Source organism: Girardinichthys multiradiatus, chromosome 6 (genome assembly GCF_021462225.1).
Source record: "Girardinichthys multiradiatus isolate DD_20200921_A chromosome 6, DD_fGirMul_XY1, whole genome shotgun sequence".
NCBI classification, from domain to species: domain Eukaryota; kingdom Metazoa; phylum Chordata; class Actinopteri; order Cyprinodontiformes; family Goodeidae; genus Girardinichthys; species Girardinichthys multiradiatus.
This window is the reverse complement of record NC_061799.1, coordinates 28,967,199-28,983,926: the sequence shown is the minus strand read 5'-3', so window position 1 is coordinate 28,983,926 and position 16,728 is coordinate 28,967,199. Positions and strand designations below refer to the sequence as shown.

At 38.6% G+C, this 16,728-nt stretch overlaps 1 protein-coding gene across 1 annotated transcript; it reads right to left on the bottom strand.

Moving 5' to 3' along the window:
- Positions 1 to 7,815: 7,815 nt before the first annotated feature.
- On the bottom strand, positions 7,816 to 10,119 carry LOC124869278 (aquaporin-1-like). Its single transcript, XM_047367045.1, has 4 exons — positions 9,663 to 10,119; positions 9,046 to 9,207; positions 8,814 to 8,894; positions 7,816 to 8,396 (listed from the first exon to the last, which is right to left on the bottom strand). The coding sequence occupies exons 1-4, from the start codon at positions 10,023 to 10,025 to the stop codon at positions 8,217 to 8,219; spliced, it is 786 nt and encodes a 261-aa protein (XP_047223001.1). The 5' UTR covers positions 10,026 to 10,119; the 3' UTR covers positions 7,816 to 8,216.
- Positions 10,120 to 16,728: the final 6,609 nt, after the last annotated feature.

The following is a 16,728-nucleotide window of genomic DNA, read 5'->3' as shown; positions in this document are numbered from 1 at the left end:
TCTTAAAATGAAAAAGCATTTCTGGAAATGCTTTTTCATTTGAAATATGGTAACGATTTGCTTCCATATGTATGTCCCTAACAGATTTGAAATTAAGTACTGAAATTTGCATCTATGGACTGAAACCTTTGCCCTTTCCTCTTTGCAAAATAGCTCCAGCTCCAACTAATCGGATGGAGAGCATCTATAAACAGAGATTTTTAAGTCTTGCCACTGATTCTGGGTGGGATTTAAATGTTCAGGGTAGTTATCCTGCTGGAAGGTAAACCTCTGTGCCAGTCCCTAACTCATCCATCTTCCCATCAACTCTGACTACATTCCTTGTTACTCCTGAAGAAAAGCATTCCCTCAGCATAATGTGTCCACCACCATGTTTAACCATAGCATTTGTGTTTAGGATGATTTTTTTGCCACACATAGAATTTTACTTGTAGGCCAGAAAGTTCAGCTTTGATCTCATCAGAAAACATGCTTTCTTTGTCCCATTCATAGGCTTGTAACTTTAAACGGGACTCAAAGAAAGCACTCATTGCTTTCTTTGAATAAATACTTTTTTCTTGCCACGCTTAAACACGACTGTCTGATTCTCATTCTGTCATCAGATAATAATAGCAAACATACGCTTCTTGGCTGCTTCTCTGATTAATGCTATGTTCAAATTTAAAGGGTATGAATACTTTTGCAAGGTACAACATTTTATAGTTTCAGACTGCAGGAAAAACAGAGAAGTTGACGAAAACAGCTCATATGTATTTAACAAAGCAGAGAAAAAAGGAATAAGAGTGAAATCCTTCATCAAAGCAGGGTGGCATGGTTAGGTTATGACGAGCTGAAAGGAATAAAAACAGGTGAGTTAGTAAGTTAGAAAGTGGGTTGGGCAGCATCCTGCCAACTATTTGGCAAACAAGTTAATTAGCCTCTATTCAATGGTTTTACTTCTTAGTTTTTATTATAGAACCATAAATGATAGAATAGCCCAGCAGAGTGAAAGGGCATCAACATGTATGGGTTTCCACAAACCAAGCATGTAATTGCCTTCCTGCAGGGTGTCTAAGAAAACAGGCAGACATTGATGAGACAGCAATAGAATGAGCAGATCTATCCAAGCATGGTGCCCATTTGCATCTTAAAGGAAAGGGAATATTTCCCAGTAATACATGTCCATGTTTCATGTTCTATTTTTTTAAATGTTAAAAGAAAGCAACACCACTTTTAATTTTTTTTGAAGAAACGGAAATGTTGGCTGTCAAAAAAATGGCTCTTTTAGAACAGAAAAATATGATAATATAGATTCAAGGATTCAAGGACCTTTCATTGTCATACCAGTCCACATTTACATGTTTATGGTACGAAATTTGGACTTAGGTCTCAGTTTAAGAAGCCTAATGAATGAAAGCTAAGAATAACAATAAAAAGGCTAAATATAACAATAAAAAGCTAAAGTTAACAACAAAGTAAAAGAAAAAAGGAATGTTATGTGGGCATTTGTTTACTGTTCATGCTTTTATTTCTACATCTTTGCAGAGCAAATGTTGTGTTTCTACCGTCACTAAAATGAGATTCAGGTCTTAGATTATAGTTACGGGTATAAAGATACATCTATCTCACAAGAGGACACGGTACATGTTGTTAGCAAAATATTAGGGGCAAACTAAAAATCCCATAAAGGTGACAAACTGTGCTTCAGAGAATCAGTAATAAATGTAAAAAAAAAATAATTCTGTACAGATTCAATTTGTGCATATATTTGCATTCTTATGTAATTTTAACTTAGTCTGTGCCAAAACAAATATCAAAACTGCTCCAATTGTATTTTCACAAATACAATACAGGATCAAAATGCCTTTCAAGATATCTCTAATGATGTCACTGGTTTCGTCATTTGAATGGTCTCACATCCAGAGTTACAATTCAAGACATCTCAAACTTAATTAAGACTAGTGAAAAATACATTGTTAGAAATCTGAATTAAAAAATTAAGTGTAAGGCCCCCAAGTGCTCCCACTGAGCTGTCCAAACGGTTGCCTGCTGAATTTTGGGTGGCTGTAATGGCGCTGGCTGTTTAGGAAACAAATGTCAGAAAATGCCACAGTATTGAAAGAGTAGAGGGTGTACGGAGAACGCAAACTTCGTATGCTTGAAGACTGCTTAAGAAACCTACTCTCTCCCGACACCTTATATCTTTCTGTGACCACCGTAGATTGTGACTCAAGAAGGCACTGTTGCTTCTTCATACCAGAACTTGGCCTTAAAGAAGATGTTAAGTCAAAAGTTACGCTAATAGTGTGGTAGAGGAACTGGCAGCGACGGACGATAGATGTCAACCTATGGAGTTAATTTCCTGCCAAAAGGGTGCACACAAATAAACATGTTGCACACAAATAAACATGTTGCACACAAATAAACATGTTGCACACAAATAAAACATGTTGCACACAAATAAACATGTTGCACACAAATAAAACATGTTGCACACAAATAAACATGTTGCACACAAATAAACATGTTGCACACAAATAAAACTTACGTTGCACACAAATAAAACTTACGTTGCACACAAAAGTCCCGTGATACATTAAGAATTGTCATTCTGACTTCGCAACAGCAGGAGGCGCAATCGAGACAACTGAAACACGCCAGGAGGATTGGTAGGGGTGATTTGGCTGAGGAAGACTGATGTGATTTTACAGCTAACATGATGCGCAGCCCACAAGTGAGTTTCCAAACTCTCCCGGTGGAAAATTAATAGCTAACTTTGTCATAATTATGCAGAGCATATACGATTTCAGTTTAATGGCACTGCAATGTTGCGGTAAGGGACCGTATTACTTTTCAGAGCAAATCATTTGTCCGAGCTACCGCACCCTGTTGGCGGTCAGGCGTCTCGGAGTTCCTCTGGTCCTTGGTCCCCACAATTGATGACACACTATCTAACACTGACTCTTAAAGGAACGACTCTCAAACAGTTTATAATTTTCAGCTCCTTTAATCTAAATTAGGCACAGGAATGGTTACAGAGATCAGTGCTGAGGTTCCCATCTTGGACAGCCGCCGTCTGTGAAAGGATGACGAAAGACCCTCGAAAGAAGGTCACATTTCGTTTTATATCTGGCACTCCAATGCAATAGATGTGCACTCCCTCAGTGATTATCACCACTGTGGTGTCTATCTGGTAGGTTGTGTAGTAGTGGGTGTCCATCCTTAATCTAAGTGTGCCGAGGCTTTCTAATCAAACCAGTTATACCGGCTGCTCCACTATCAAACCCAATACCCCAGCCTCTGGTCATTCAAGAAAAACCTTGGGCCTTTTATCCTTGTAATGTGTGTCTATGAGCATCATTATCCTATTCTAACAAAAGGGAAACATTAGAACTTATGCTTTATATCATTATGGTATAAGTGGGAAAAACAACTATGAGTCATATAAATAAAGGTTATCCCTAACAAACAGCAATAAGTGTTTGCTGTTCTGTAATCTCTACACGAGAAATCAGACCCTTGATTGTTTTAAAAAACAAAAGCATATATGTTGCTGTTTCATGGGTTTTTAAAGTATGTATCATACAGAAGAATCAGTCAGTCAGTCAGTCATTTTCTACCACTTATTCCATAGTTGGCCGCAGGGGAGCTGGTGCCTATCTCCAGCAGTCTATGGGCGAGAGGCAGGGTACAACCTGGACAGGTCACCAGTCCATTGCAGGGCAACACACAAACAACCACACACACACTCATTCATACACCTACGGTCAATTTAGAGTGACCAATTAACCTAACAGGCATGTCTTTGGATTGTGGGAGGAAGCTGGAGTACCTGGTGAGAACCCACGCATGCACGGGGAGAACATGCAAACTCCATGCAGAAAGACCCCAAATGGGAATTGAACCTAGGACCTTCTTGCTGCAAGGCAACAGTGCTACCAACTGCGCCACCGTGCACCCCTATTAAGACACAATAAAGTGTAATTTCTTAATATGCAATATATTTTAAAGAATCTGCATGATAGATGACAGTGAACTGAAAGGTATTTATGACATGATTATTGTAAAAATTTTTGTGCCAGTGATATGTTGACACAAACTGGAATGGTATGGAGTTCAATGGTTTGGACCACATTTATATGCAACAAATCCTGTTTATATTTTTATTAGAGTAAGAGCAGATCATAGTTTCATTGCTGGGAAGAGCGTGCACAATCAATGGCTGGTTGAGTCACATTTTTTTATTAGAACTATTTCTATTATAATATGAAAACTCCACTTTTAATTTTTATAACTTGTCATAATTAACATGCTTTAATTCTGCAATTCCTGTTTTATAAGTAGTTAATCTTATAGTTTGTGTCTAGCAACCATGGTTCCCATCCAATCCAGAACCTTAGGAGTACTTTTGGTATACAGATGAAACTTCAGGATAAACAGAACACATTCTGTGAACATTTAGAAACTTTTGACATGCACCAATTAGTGACAAGTGGCATTGATTTTCTTTCCACACTTTTTAGTTGTAGCACTGGTTTAAAAATGCTGTGTAATGGAGGTATGAAAAATAATGTATTTAAACCGTGATCTGATCTTTTAACTCTTCCAGAATTAAACGTCTTTGGAGAGACGTTTGGTGTGCAGTAACTAACATATACTACACTGTGCTGCACTCACTAGAGGACAACGGTATGCTTGACCTGTCAAACATTTTAGACATCTTCTGTTGTCACTATGTATTTGTCCCAAGACTACAAGCAGGTCTAACACCCAATCAGTTATGGGAGATGGGAAGCATCCAGCCTGCTGTGGTAGAACCAGAAATCACAGAGGTAACGTTTTTTTTGGTGTGTATATTTCAAACCAGAAAGGAATTTTCTCTGACTATTCAAACACAACAAAACGTCGAATACATCGTAGGGATGGCGTTGAAACTGGTTTCCTTGAAAAGCGTCTAATATGGTCCTTCAACATAACAATTGGATTCTGCTAAAACCTTCCAAAAACTGCTTCAAGTGAGAATGTATCTCAACCTTGTTTAGACCAGTTCCATCCTGGTCCTGGTGACCTACTGTCCTGCATGTTTTTGGTGTTTTCCTGCCTTTACACACCTGTGCTAAATAAATTGGTAATGAAGAGGCATCTGCAGCCCTTGATGGCTGCTGAGTAGATGATGCAATCTTTTGATTAAGGTGTGCAGGAGCAGAGACACATCTAAAATATGTAGGACAGTGGGTCATGAGGACCAGGATGGAAAACCACTGGTTAAGACCATTCCTATCTTTTAGGTACATAGTTTGTTACTGAGCAGATATATTCATCCCTGGGACAAAAAAGAAAACATACACAGTGGCTTGCAAAAGTATTCATTCCCCTTTTCCACATATTGTCACATTACAACCACAAAAAATATATATATTTTATTGGGATTTTATGTGAAATACCAACACAAAGTGGTATACAATTGTGAAGTGGAAAAAAATAGACACGATTTAAGACATTTTTTTACAAATAAAAAACTGAAAAGTGCGGTATGTAAAAGTATTCAGTCCCCTTTACTCTGAGTGCAACCAATTGCCTTCAGAAGTTGCCTGATGATTGCTAATGACTAAAAATAGTCCACCTGTGTGTAATCTAATCTCAGTACAAATAAATACAGCTGCTCTGTGACGGTATCAGAAGTTGGTTAAGGTAATATTGGAGCAAACAGCATAAAGTCCAAGGAACACACCAGACAGATCTGGGATAAAGTTGTGGAGAGGTTTAAAGCAGGATTGGGTTATAAAAAGATTTCCCAAGCTTTGAACATCTCACGGAGCTCTGTTCAAGCCATCATTCGGAAATGGAAAGAGTATGGCACAACTATAAACTTACCAAGACAAGGCCATTCACCTAAACTTACAGGCCGAACAAGAGATGCAGCCAAGAGACCCATGGTGACTCTGGAGGAACTGCAGAGATCTACAGCTCAGGTTAGTGAATCTGTCCACATGACAACTATTAGTCGTGCACTGCACAAATGTGGTCTTTATAGAAGACTGTCAAGAAGAAAGCAATTGTTAAAACTTAAAAGGAAACCATAAGAAGTCTTGTTTGCAGTTTGCCAGAAACCATGTTGGGGACAGAGCAAACATGTAGAAGAAGGTGCTTTGGTCAGACGAGACCAAAATTTTACTTTTTGGCCAAAATGCAAAACGCTATTTGTGGCGGAAAACTAACACTGCACATCACTCTGAACACACCATCCCCACTGTCAAATATGGTGGTGGCAGCATGATACTCTGGGGGTACTTCTCTTCAGCAGGGTTGGGAAGGTGTTCAGAGTTGATGGGAAGATGGATGGAGCCAAATACAGGGCAATCTTGGAAAAAAACCTGTTAGAGTCGGCAAAAAACTTGAGACTGGGTCAGAGGTTCACCTTCCAGCAGGACAACGACCCTCAACATAAAGCCAGGGCTACAATGGAACGGTTTAAAATAAAACATATTCATGTGTTAGAATGGCCTAGTCAAAGTCCAGACCTAAACCCCATTGAGAATCTGTAGCAAGATCTGAAAACTGCTGTTCATAAATGCTTTAATGAGAACAAAGTAAACAAAACAACACCATAAAGAGACATACAATGAAAAGAGGTATGTTGTTTCCCATTGTAGGTAATTTAGCTCTCAGGGACAACAAGGATATAAACTGCATTGATATTCTGATGAGAAATTTCTTTATACTATATTTTCAGTCATTTTTGTCTTCTCTTCCTCTCAGTTAAAAATAAATTATCCTGCTCAGTATCGCCCCCTAAAAGGCAGTAGAGAAAACTTTTTATCTCTGATTGATACATTGTTGTTAAATTGAGCTAAAATAGTATGAAAAGCAGTGCATCTAAGAAGCTCACATACACAGATGTGAATAGGTGTGTTAAGGCCTCATGGTGCATAAGTTGATGTTCCCATGTGTAGTTTTTTCATATTTGCTCTGCAGAGATTGTTTGTTTGCATGTATAAATGGTAGTCTGGTTAAATGACAAGCAGTTATGACCAGGATTCATGCAAAGACTTCACTTTAAGGAAATATCTTGGGATGTTTTAATATGCTACAACTTCTTGTTGCACCCCTGTTTTGTATAATCCTGATCATCCTAATTATGTACTTAAAACCTCTGAGCATTAATTTCAGTGAATCCTTTATAACACTGTCAGAAGATTTCTATACAGATGCATGAAACATTGTTATTGAATAATTTGGTGTTTTCTGTAAAACTACATGCATCTGTTTGACCTAATATTGCCTATCAACCACAATATCTTCTGGTATTGTGAAAGAATATAATCTTCACCTCAGTCTTATCTCAGCCTTTCTTACTATGGAGGTCTGTCTTCTTTATCCGCATTCCTTTGGGTTCACGCTCTTTGAGCTGCTGAGTTCACCTTGTTAGTACATCCATACACCTTGCTTTAATGTTCCTACGAAGAAACCTTCTGATGCTTCACAGACCATTTCAGGGATGGGTAAAATAACCCTTCATACTCATTTGGTTGACACAAATGAGTATGAAGGTGTGCTTTTATTGGTTGTAAGGTTCCTTGAAACCTAAATTTAGAAGCTCAGTTGCAAAATTGCCTAGGAATAAGTGCACAACGTGTCTTTTATTGCAATATTTTTAGTTTACATTGTGTTTAATTTAACAAGCAAACTAAAGCTAAAAAGTTGAATTGAATTAAGGCAGTGGGTTTGTTTTAATGAAACCTTTTGCTTTCAAAGTATTTAAGGGTGAGAGGTCCATAGTAACAAACATCTACTCTATATTCATTCAAACCATTCCTAACAATAATGTGCAAAGAGTTACAACTATTTATGCTGTTTTATTTTATTTTACTTAAAAAAGTGAAAGACATTTCATTGCACACAACATTTTATGTCAGCCAAAAGAAGTGATACAGATATATAGAAATGTACAAAAACGGCTCAACATACAATACTGATACGGAAACAAAAGATTTTCCACACTGCTTTGTTAAGATTTCAATCCAAAATGTGCAAACTTGGCCAGCAGTTTAGAAAAGTTTGCACTGGGTCAACAAGAAAAGTGAAATCGAAGGGGACTCTATGAAACCATAGAAAAAAAATCCTTGTTGGTAATTAAAAATAACACAAACATGCTAAAATACACTAAATTCAAGAGCTTTTCTGTTCTGTTTTATATCTTTTTATACAAGTATAGACATATGGTTAACTGTTTGCAGCTATTTTGACGTCATTTCCACGGTGGTTGGGTCGTTGCCTCCGTTGATGTCATAGTCCCCCACTGGCCCGCTCACCAGAACCTTCACGCGGTCAGGGAAGTCATCGAATTTGGGCGACAGCAAGAAATCATATATGAGAGCCGCAGCCACGCCACCGCACATTGGACCCACCCAGTACACCTGAAAGAGACAGCTCTGGTCAGTCAAAGTGCAAATAACACAGATTCATGGAGAGCTCAGAAGCTTTCGTTTTGTTAATATCTCATGCTGAAATATATTTTTTGTTTGTTTTTTGCGGCACTAGTGGCCTTTATTTTTAAAATTTCTTCGACAGTAAGCAGTCAGGAACAAGTTGGAGAGAGAAGGACGACATGCAGCAAAGGTCGCCTGGACCAGGGGTCAAACCCGCAATGGGTGGACTGAAGCACACTGAATTATTGATGATAATATTGGCTATCACTAATTTGTTCAAGTGGTTTAATATGTGATGGGGTCATCTGTTAGGGAGCAGTGAAATAATTTTAGGTTGACATCTAACATGCATACAGAGTTGACAGGTATGCATTCAGCGCTTGTGTGTTTTGCCTTCTCACTCACCCAGTGATCTGTGAAATCATTCAGGATCAAAGCTGGACCAAAGGAACGGGCTGGATTAATGCCACAGCCGGTGTAGCTGATCTGCAATCACAAATAAATATTAGATATACTGGGGTGAAGGATGTAGACCAAAGCAAGGCGTACAATACATGGTTTTTGAGAGCTTTGTCATGTTTTCTGCTGGTGCATCTTTACTGGATAAACATTGCAGTGTTTTTGAGGATGAACTCACAGCTGCCAAGTGTCCCAGGCAGACCGATAGGCCAATGGCCAGGGGTGCCGAGCCAGTGACATCACGCCGCCTTTTATCAGTGACTGCAATGACACACAGCACAAGCTGGAAGGTTGCCAGGAGCTCTATGCCCACGCCTTGGCTGGGGGTGACACCGTTAAGCTGTGAGGGTAAAAAGAAGAACAACAGGACTCTGTTAGTTGGTTTTATTTAGATGGATAGTTTCCCATCACCCCTCCCAGTTTCTCATTTAGCAGCTTGCTGGTATTGTCCTAGGATCATGACAGAATTTTGGCAGAGACTCAACATTCAGTTTAGTTAGAAGTTATCAACATTACTGGCATTGCTCGGAATGAAGACCATTACTCATTACTGAAGGGTTTTTGTGTGGAATACCCAAAACTCACAAAATCACTTAACTCATAGTGGTAATTGTGCATATGTTCATTTAAATTTCTTGCACCTGTCCACATGTTTTAATTATGTCTCATTACTTCTGAGTAATAAGCTAAAGAAATGATTAATAGTTTCAATTCAGCACCACAGTTACACCCTGTAGATACAAGAAGATGCATAATTTCTTTTTGAAGAACAGCACAAGCACAATAAATACTTACAGAGTTGAGCCCCAGTGCAGTCGTGTCATTTGGGCGTGCTCCGTACACAATGCCACTAGCCAGGGCTGAGCCAAGCATTTGCGCCACAATGTACATCACTGCCTTGAAAACACTGATCTGGCAGCTTGCAAGCATACCGAGGGTCACTGCAGGATTCAGGTGGGCTCCACTGATGTGGCCTAAACTTTGGGCCAGCGTTGCAATCGCAAGTCCAAAGGCCAGCGAAACCTTCACCTCCTGGTCTGGGTTGGTGTTGTTTTTGTTCCCAATAGCTGTGGAGATGCTGAGAAAAATGAAGAGGGTCATGCCGACCATTTCAGCCAAAACGGCCCTCCAGAACTCCTTGCTCTTGAATTCTCGCATGGTGGCTGATGGGGACCTGCTTTTCTGGCTTTAAGTTGGAGCTGGACTTCTACAAAGTCTGAGTTAAACTCATAAACAACTGCATACAGACTGCATATATAAGGCTTGTGTGCTGATAATGGTCGGTGGGCGGGCTGAAAGAGAGGGCCACGCTGAATTAATGAGAAATCCAAAAGACTGGTCTCTCACATCCCTCCCTCTGCTTCCTCACGCACCCTCCTCCCCTCTCCCAAAAGCTCCCTTTGGAAACCTCTCTGGTCTTTGGACTATTGTAAGTAATAGAGCTGTGGCTTAAAATAGTATCCAAAGGTAAAGGTTTCTCTGATATAAGCAGGTTTTACAGCAGAGCCTCTCAATGTGTGCTTTAGGTAGAAAAAAGTTTGCCTTACTTTAGGCAATTTCTAAGCATTTTAAGTTTAGTTTGACTTAATTATTTCTGTGCTTCATTTGTAAAATAACTCCAATACATAATGTAATTTTCTAACAGTAAGGGCCACTGACAGCACATATGGAGGAGTCAGATAAAAGATAGACATCTCCCTAGCAATCATTTCAGGTCTCACCCTGCCTCCCCACAACTAAGCCTTTTACAAGACCACCAAAATGATATCTTTCATTCTCTGTCTGGGGGCACGTTCTGAGACGAAGAGAAAAATAATGCCCTTATCATCAATTACATAATTGTTATCACCAATTGTTATGTAAACACCACAAACCTCAATGTGTTTTATTTGTACTTTATCCAAAAGCCAAAGTCAAAGTAGGGCATAATTATGAAGAGAAAGGAAAATGATATGTGGTTTTCAAATGTTTTTACAACTAAATATCCTGAAGTGTGCCCTGCATATGTATTAGGGGATGGGTTGCTCAGGATGTTAGTTTTCGGCCATAGGCCAAGATTGTTCAGTTTTCCACCTGTTTGCTGTGTCCTCTACAAGGCTTGAGGCAAACTTATTATGGCTTAGTATGAATTTATTTCAACAATCTTTATACTCTTCCAGAAAGGCCAAATTTGTGGGCAGGACTAATAGTTCTGTTGATAAATTCTCCCAATTGAGCTGTAAATCTCTGCAGCTCACCCTCTGTTACCATAGGCCACTCGGTTGCTTCTTGGTTGATTAGGGCTCTTATTTTCCACCCTGCCAGTTTGGATGGACAGCCAGGTCTTGGTATGTTTGCAATTGTGCCAAACTCTTTTTTTTTTCAGATGATTCTCAATGAGTTTTTCAAAGCCCGGGTTTTTGTTTTATAACTGAATCCAGCTTTGAACTTTTCCATATATTTCACTCTGCCATGTCTGTTGTATTTCTTGGTCTTCCTGATAGTGTTTGTTCACTAATATTTTCTAATCACACACAGGTGGTCTGTATAACTCAGTAAGTGAAGGTAGCTGGTTGCATGGGATATTTATTTTGGGGTATTAGAGTAAAGGGAGCTGAATACAAATGCTCGTTATGCATCTAAGATCTTTGTTTGTGAAAAAAGAATAAAGATCCACACATCGTTTTTCTTCCACTTTACAAGTATGGAGTTAGTATATCACATAAAATCCCCAAATTTATTATCCAATGACAAAATGTGGAAACGTTTAAGGAGGATGCACACTTTTGTAGATCAAATGTTTAGCATGTATGTTGCATGTTCCATTATATGTTTTGTTCTTTATCTTGAATGCATAAAGCCACAGTAATTCATTAACTAAAATGATGTCCTCTACATAATTATTAGTTGTGGTGTTGAGAAAGCAGTGAAACATCAACTCTGTGAACAGACCTGCCTGTTACAGCTGACCCCCAACACATGGATCCATTACAGCAAACAGAAACCTGGAGCATGTCTCAGGTGACGACCAAATATTCTAAAACAAATACTCACAAGGTTATTCACATAAAAACTGATTCACTTACCCAAGCAGGTATTTTTTATGCACACAGTCCTTAGCATTTTTCTATACTTCTCTATTCATAATTGAATATTTTTATTCTCTCATTTAAACCGTTTTTTTTTTTTTCATTATTTGTTCAGCTTTCATTGCTTTGACGTTTTTATCTGTTTTCATAACAAGCTAAATTATATTAAGATTTATTTAGTAATTTTTGTCTCTGCAACATCAAAGGGAAAGGAATGAAAGTGACCCATCCTTAAAAAAATTGACATTTTAATTATTAACTGCTCCAACTTGTACCGTGACAAACTCGGTTCATTTTTACAACCCAAATTCCAATGAAGTTGGAACAATGTGTAAAACGTAAATAAAAACAGAATACAATGATTTGCAAATCCTGTTCAACCTATATGCAATTGAATACACTACAAAGACAAGATATTTAATGTTCAAACTGATTCAGAGTGAGTGTCATGATTGCGTATAAATGAAGCAAACTTGAAAAGCTCAGTCATTCACAAGCAAGAATGGGGCGAAGTTCACCACTTTGTGAACAATTGTGTGAGCAACTAGTCCAACTGTTTAAGAATGTTTCTCAACGTATTATTGGAATTTAGGGATTTCATCATCTACAGTCCATGATATCACCAAAACATTACAAAAATCTGGAGACATCTCTGCACGTAAACAGCATATGTGATGGTATGGTGGTGTATTACTGCCCATGGCATGAACTTGCACATCTGTGAAAGCACCATTAATGCTGAAAGGTACATACAGGTGTTGGAGCAACATGGTCATATGAGACAGTGATGGAGATGAATGAAAATTCCCAGCAGAGCAATGAATCATGCTGTCTAATGGTGAGGAAGCTTCACTCAAATCTTCCTAGATGGTCACCTTTTGCATTCATTTGTGTTTTTCTGTATGATGCATTTCTTATTCAGAAGAATTTCTATGGAAATGTTAGGTTATGCCTGGTTCCAGGAAGATATCTCAGTGTCTATAATAAAAGTTACATTCAGTATATTTTCCTCTGCGATCACGTTGCTAAAGTTGATCCTATCAGTGGTAGGACAACCTAGCTGCCAGGATCATACGAGTACTTTATAACCCTTCACCACATTAAAGGGATAATTCAGATATTTTGAAATGAGATGCAGTTATTACCAATAAATGTTCCCTTATCTGTTTTAAAAGGATGCTATTTTAAAATGCATTTGTTGTAAAGTGAATAAACCCTTGGAGTCGTAAAAGGCTAACAGCAAGTTAAATAAATCCCCCATATTATATGATTTTAGCAATTTAGCAAAGAGCTTAAACTGAAAATGTTAAGGCCTGTGGGATACAACTGCAGTGGATCACAAAAGTCCCTACAGTTTGTAATTGCTTTCTTGGTATGAGTCAGTAGGCTACACAGTCATGGGCAAGACTTGACAAATGTCCTGAAGACTGTCATTGACACACTCCTCAAGGAAGGTAAGCCACAAAAGGTCTTTGCAAAAGAATCTGATTGTTCACACAGTGCTGTATCCAAGCATATTCATAAAAAGTTGAATGGAAGGAAAAAGTGTAGCAGGAAAGGTAGACCAGTAACAGGGATAACCTGTCACAGCCTTGAGAGGACTGTCAAGTAAAATCGATTTAAGACTTTGGGGGAGCTTCACAAGGAGCGGACTGAGGCTGTTATACAGTACATGGGCTACAAATGTCGTAGTCCTCATGTCAAGCTACTCCTAAACCAGAGATCATGCCAGATGTGTCTTACCTGGTCTAAGGAGAAAAAGAACTTGACTACTTCAGTGGTTCAAAGTCCTCCTTTAAGATTAAAGTAAATGTTGCATTTCATTTGGATCCCACAGTGTGGAGAAATAGTGGAAAGGCACAGAATTCATGTTGCCGTAAGCCCAGTGAGACATTTCAACAGTCAGTGAAAAGTTTGGGGGCATTTCATTTGCTGGCGTTTTTCTATTGTGTTTTCCACAGTCAACGCAGCCATTTACCAGAACATTTTAGCGCACTTTATGCTTTTATCTGCTGACAAGCTTTATCAAGATGCTGATTTCATGTTCCAGCAAGACCTGATATGTACCTACCCACACTGCCAAGGGTACCAGAAGCTGGTTCAATCTCCATGATGTTACTGTCCTTGATTGGCCAGAAAACTGCCCTGATCTGAATCCCATATAGTATCTATAGGGCATTGTCAAGGGAAGATGAGAGACACCAGACCCAATAATGCAGATGAACTGAATGCCGCTATCAAAGCAACCTGGGCTTTCATCGCACCTCAGCAGTGCCACAGGCTGATCGACTCCATGCCACGCGGCATTGATGCAATAATTCATGAAAAAAGAGGCCCAACTAAGTATTGAGGACATAGAAATGAACAGACTTTCAGAAACCTGACACTTCTGTTTTGATAGGAAATCTCAGGGTCACTGTTTGCAGATGATGAGGTTCTGTAATATCATGTTGTATCCCAAGGCATTCAGTTGAGTTGCCATAAATTGGAAGTTCTACAAACAATAACTTAACAGAATCTTTTTTCAAATATCACCAACTATCTTTTTAAGATATTTTTTCAGCACTAGTGGCATTTATTTATTTATACTTTGACAGTAGGCAGACAGGAAAGAGGGTTAGAGAGATGGGAAGACATTCGGCAAATGTTGCTGGGTCCGGGACTCGAACCTGGGACAGCTGCTTCGAGGACTGTAGCCTCTGCATATGGTTGTGTGCTTAACCCCTACACCATCAGCGCCACGCCACCAACTATCTTTTTAAGAGCAAAGTCTACTGAAGTCAAATTCCTTGTTTGTCTGTACAAACTTGGCAATAAAGCTGATTCTGATTTTAAATGTGATCATTCTGTAGAGCTTGTTCCAGGTTTAACGCATGTTGGATTCTCCCTCCTGTCACCAATTTTCCCTTTTGCGTTCACGTACAGGAGGACGTTTGGTTTTGGAACCTCAGGGTCTTGTCTTTGTTAAATTAGCTTAAAAAACCATCACTGTAGTAATTAAACTGGAAACACAACAGTCAGCTACCTGAGATCTCCAACAAGAGTTTCGGATTCGAATGATAAAGTGTATTTTAGAAAAGATATCCTTGTTCCTTCTCCAGTATGACAAATATGTGTCAGAAGAAAGAAATCTGAAAAATGTGGCACACAAACAAAGCTATTTTTCCTTTATATCTTAGTTTGTTTAGAGGTTTAGAGTGGAGAAGATATGACAAGGATGTTTGAATTTCAAAATGTTTTTGAAAACTGCCATAAACCTGTTTAAGATCTGTTCAGGAATGGCGACCACCTAATTTACTATAGTTAATATCTTGATTAATGTGTAAGCATTGGAAACATTTAGTACTACTTACTATATTAACTGGGACACAGGTTATGATGTACAAGTCACACATCTCTCTCTTTTTTAATAAAGAAAACCATTAAATGAGACAGGCGTTCTAAAACTTTTGACCGGCAGTCTATACATTGATGGAGGAGCATTTATTCACGTAGTTCCTCTTGCTTGATGATTTCCAATGCTCACTCTCTTCGGGATCTCATGCGTACTGCTAGACATAAACGAAAACATCAAATTCCAGGACAGGAGTGGGCTGCAGACTATGAGAAATAGTATTCTCACTGAAGCCTTAAATAATATTTATGCATGCAGGACTGGTGAAAGTTTGCCATGTTCCAAACTAGCCAGAGGACTGAAGAGGAGTTTAGAGTACCAGCAGAAAAGTCAAATGGGATTTGTGCTGCACTTTGTCAAACCTGACTTCAAATGAGATGCTCCCAGGGGAATAGACAGCTGGAGCTTTGCAGACAGATGAGACTCGGTAACATCAGCAACGGCCTGATAGCTGGTGAGAGAATTGAATGCACTTAAAATGTAAAGCTTTCCCACACGCTATATTGTTCTTCCATTTGTAAACAGAGTTAAACAAATAGGTTACTAATGTACAATTAAAAATGAAATTCATCTGGAGGACCTGGTTTGAAATGTCTGATTGTTTTTGATTTGCATACTGCAGTGCAACCTAAAGTACTTTGTGTGTGTATGTGTGCAAAATGTCCTGATGGATTGAGACAAGGATATAGAAAAAAATGTGGGAGAAATATCTGAGTGGCAAGATTATGCAGTTTTAGGCCTACATAAGGAGGCTTGGGTCAGGAATGTACTCATTCATTATCTTCATGCTCACATAGGCAACCAGCTCCACTGCTTATGTATTTGTTCACAGGGATTTCTGATGATCATGAATTCCTATAATAGTGGGCAAACCAGTGAACGCAGAATGTAAGGAATTTTGATGTTTTACAAGAAAAAAATATGAACATGCAGAGAAAAAAAGGCTTACAGATCACTGCTGAAAAACAAAAGATTTAAGGCAAGGCTGCCTCATTTCCTATCAAAAACAATCTTCTTGTTTGAACGAACAAAACTTTAGGTCCAATTTTACCTGAGGTATAAATAATTGTGGGCTTGAGTGTATGTGAAAGAGCAAAGCTAACCTGTGACCCTAACCCCAACCCCTAACCCTTGTATTTGAAAGCTATATGTATACTGTGCAACCCAGTTCCAACTGTAGCATCTGTTTTTAAAATTTTCATTTTACCCTGATTTTAACATATGAGGAAGACTGAAAATACAGAAAAACTGTTAAAAGAACAAAAGACAAGCTACATCCTCATATTGAACATTTTTATTTTCAGTAAGAAATGTGAACAATAGCAAATGTTATAGTGTCTTTAGTATTTCAGGAATGAAATGATATTTATTTATCTACCCTTCATGTCACAACTAGAAC